Below are 3885 nucleotides of genomic sequence, written 5' to 3' on the forward strand. Positions count from 1 at the left end.
ATTAAAAACCTAACCAGCCCAAAATAAACATCCTGCCATCGCACTTGTTCTGACACAATCAACATTTTTATTGTAATTTGTTTACATTTCTTTTGGAACACGTTTTTTTTTTTTGTCATTAGTATCTAACGATAAAAACAAGCTAAAAGATAGTTGAATAAAATAGATATTTGAACTAAGACATTCCACGTTGTTAATGACATTTTCTCTTAATATTCCTTAAGCTACTATAAGAACTTTCTTTTTAACAATCTCCAACATTTCGAAGGTGTGGTGTCATCTCTCTATACACAAAATCAAATGGTTAAGATGAATGAATTTTGAGACTGAATTAATTCGATATATGTAAACAACCATCAAACAGCCTCGCGATAAATGAGTGTAGAAGTACCATTTCAAGCTACTTATCAGTATGCCTATTGGTAACAAAGGTTTGTCTTTTACAAGGCATGTTTCCTATAGCTGACTACACGCACATCTAAACAAACCATATGGTTATTTTCATCTTTAGCGATACAAATAGTCACTAATTACATTTCTCTTCTTGGTAACATGTAAACAATAACGGGGTATCAGCACATCAGTCATTTACCTTTAGACTGTGATAATTTCTCGAGATTAGACCTACGTACATACAGATGGCAGGACTCGTGACGTGCATCGCTAATGATAACACTTGAACTTGTTATCATCTACAGTGCGTGCTAAAACATCGGATCATTCAGGCGTGGCATGTACATGTATGTACTCATAATCTTTCTGATGTGTTAGTGTGTATCCAGACATGTTCCCCAACGTTTCATAGGTTCACGTTCTACAGGTCAGAAAGATCAAGCAGTAGCCTCCTACTGTCAAAGCTCAAACGGGGCGGAATCACATTTCAAAGCTGAACGCTTTCTCATTACACAGCGCTTTACATCAATTTTTTTTTTGCCATTGGAAAGCTTTGTGTGCGAGTTCCTCGAGAAGAAACCAAAATGTCGGCTACTGACGGATCGAAAATCTTTCTTTGGTGCGTTCCGAGAGTCATTTCATCGGCGTTCGCCAAATGTCTGAGTGCCATCCCAGAAATGGAGATTTATTTCGAACCTTTTCTATACTGCAACCTCGCTGGCAGGGTATACAAGAAGTCGCACGGAGAAGACTTACCTCTGGTTTATAAGGGAAATGAGGAAGTGCTGGGAAAAGCTGCCGAACTGCTCGGAGGGATCGCCAGATCGAAAATGGAATCATCACGTCTTGCGTGAGTTGACTATACAACTATGTATCTATATGTCTTTCAAAATGTTTCACGCTAGTGAGTGGACAATCTCAAAGAATTCTGTGGGTCTTCGGAGACAATTTTCAAATAAAACCGACACCACAGTCTTTCCTATACATTTACTTGATATACATTTTTGCTACTTAATTTCCCTCTTTATCCTCTATAAACCTGTCTTCATATCTACCACTGTTTATTGTAACGTAACATTTTTCTGTATGCAAACGTGCAGCCAGTTTACAACAAACGGAAGTAATTACGTCCTGAATAAAAAAGTCATATGCCTTTTGACTTGATACTTGAAATCTCTGTCACTCACTAATTTAGAACATGATCTCGATTTTTTCATTGTTATAGGTATTCTACCATGAAAGAGACACTTGAGAGTACACAGAGTAAATATGTGTTTGTCAAGGATATGGCGTCAGGCGTGGCCAGTGACGACACACGAAAGTACCTTCCCAGTGGGTTCAAATATACCTTTCTCATTCGCGATCCCATTCGCTCTATCAGCTCCTATCGAAAAGCTATGTTTGCGCAGTTTACTGAGCTTGGTCTTCTGAAAGACGAATCTGCCAACGAACAGACATACGATGTCGAACGCGATGACATTTTATTCCCATCTGGATGCTACGTGGAGGAGCTCTACGACCTCTGGAAGTATGTCAAAGAAAATATCGATAGCGATCCGATCGTGATCGATGCTGATGATCTCCTGACCAAGCCGGCAGAATACTTGAAAGCGTATTGCGACAAGGTAGGACTCCCTTACACCGAGTCACTCCTGAAATGGGAGGCTTCCACAGAATCTCTCAAGTCATGGAAAGCGGCTGGGGATAACCTTGTTCTCGACGTGGTTAACTTCTATGGTTCAGCGATGAGGAGCAGCGAGTTCTTTCCACCTAGCAGGAAGCCTGACCCCAATAAGTTGACACGTGACGTTCGCCGATGTGCAGATAAAGTCATGAAGTTCTATAATGAGATGGCCGAGAGCAAACTTAAGCTGTGACATGTACAATCCTGAGGCAGCCCCTTGAATGCTGAAAATGGACACACACAAATAATCATAATGGTCGTACAGTTCCCACTATGTAGGCTTTTATCAAACTTAACGTCTTCTCTGAAATAAAATTTCATGTCAGATTATCCTCTGTTGAATGTGCATTCAATTTAAAACATCGGTTATGATATCCGTATATAAGATATCGGTTTCTTAGTCAATGTTATTGATTAGGAAATCGATATCATTGTATGCCTTATGAATTTCCCTGAAGAGAATGTGTCAATACTCATGTGTAACCATTGGATATGATAACTTTAAATCTTATGAAGATGACAAGCAAATCCACAAATCTTACAGTGGAATTAGACGAACCATTCGAAATATATATATAAACTGTAATTTGCATCATGTTTTTTCAAAAGCTAATCTGATTTTGAAATTAAAAACGCATTTTCTCATTTGTTCATCACCTTTTCTTTTTTTATTGACACACTTTGCTCTAGAGGGATTTATGATTATATACTTTGTAGATCATGGTGCAGATTTTTTGTTGTTCATTTTTCTCTTACCGTATTCTATGTGGGTGATTCTTATTATACTTTGCAGAATTTGGATGTAGCCTGTAAATACTGCTTATAGATTTTAGCTTGTTTCTTTAGATTCTGTTCCGCTCACTCTAGACATCGAACTTTTAATATCAGTGCCTCGTTTAATGAAAAAGATTTTCAATCACAAATTTCCTTTCCACACAGGCTGTCATAGACTTACCATAGAAATTAACTTTATAATCAGTTATAACTCTTCATAAAACACGGTCTAGGTGGTGTGGGGATTTATGGCTGGCGCGATTCACCCGCTGCTCACCAGGGCCACTATTCGAAAACCAATTCGAAATATGTACATCCAAGCGTTCGCTGATTGGCCGACTCCAGCGGAGATTTGTCGGCTGTGTGTGTATAATAAAAATGATACACAGAGATCAGTGTTGCAGCAGTGCACATTTCGTTACCGGAGTTTCTCGAGTACTTTTGAGTCGGGCCAGCCTTCCGACCCAATATGGAATAACCACCCTACAGGGTTTTTGATGTCACATGTATTGAATATGTGTCTATACCGTTATGTGACGTATGAGCGTCTATATACATGTACTTTGTTATATAGACATGTTAAACGACTGCCATTTTGATGTTACAGTATTGAAGAAATGTATGTTGATCCAATCCTTAAACAGGGCACTGCAGGTATATTCATGATCATTAATCCAAAGAACTCGTAAGACTCACTAGCCAAAAGGTGTAATTTTTTGGACTTCCTCTTTGAAGTTGTAATTGTTTGGACTTCCTCTTTGAAGTCTTCATGTCGATGCTTGTTGATATTGGGTTTCTCGTCAGATCTTCTGCATCATGACAAATAGCAGAAGCTACTCAAAAAACTGTGATGAGTTTTGCTGCAGCTGTATAAGTCCGTCGATAAAAAAAAACAAAGAAAAAGAAAGGACGATTATGATTTCATCACAGAATCGGCTGTTATTGTCCACGAGGCCATCAGTCAGTTTAAAAGACAAGGGGTATTATGTTAGCGTTATATCACCAGTCTTAATGAATTCAGAAGTTCTCATTAT

General features: G+C 38.5%; 1 protein-coding gene across 1 annotated transcript; it reads left to right on the top strand.

Annotated features, from left to right (window-relative positions):
• The first annotated feature begins 977 nt into the window (after positions 1–977).
• On the top strand, positions 978–2289 carry LOC139731685 (uncharacterized). The gene is made up of 2 exons (XM_071642574.1): positions 978–1243; positions 1619–2289. The coding sequence occupies exons 1-2, from the start codon at positions 978–980 to the stop codon at positions 2268–2270; spliced, it is 918 nt and encodes a 305-aa protein (XP_071498675.1). The 3' UTR covers positions 2271–2289.
• The last annotated feature ends 1596 nt before the right edge of the window (positions 2290–3885 follow it).

The sequence above is a fragment of the Diadema antillarum genome, unplaced genomic scaffold (genome assembly GCF_040938485.1).
Source record: "Diadema antillarum isolate AM-2024a unplaced genomic scaffold, OU_Dant_1.0 seq00000382_RagTag, whole genome shotgun sequence".
Classification (NCBI taxonomy): domain Eukaryota; kingdom Metazoa; phylum Echinodermata; class Echinoidea; order Diadematoida; family Diadematidae; genus Diadema; species Diadema antillarum.

Excerpts from the sequence above, each read along its gene's own strand:
- LOC139731685 (XM_071642574.1), top strand. The coding sequence starts at position 978 with ATGTCGGCTACTGACGGATCGAAAATCTTTCTTTGGTGCGTTCCGAGA. Across the intron at positions 1,244-1,618 it reads ATGGAATCATCACGTCTTGC|GTATTCTACCATGAAAGAGA; the intron begins GTGAGTTGACTA and ends TCATTGTTATAG.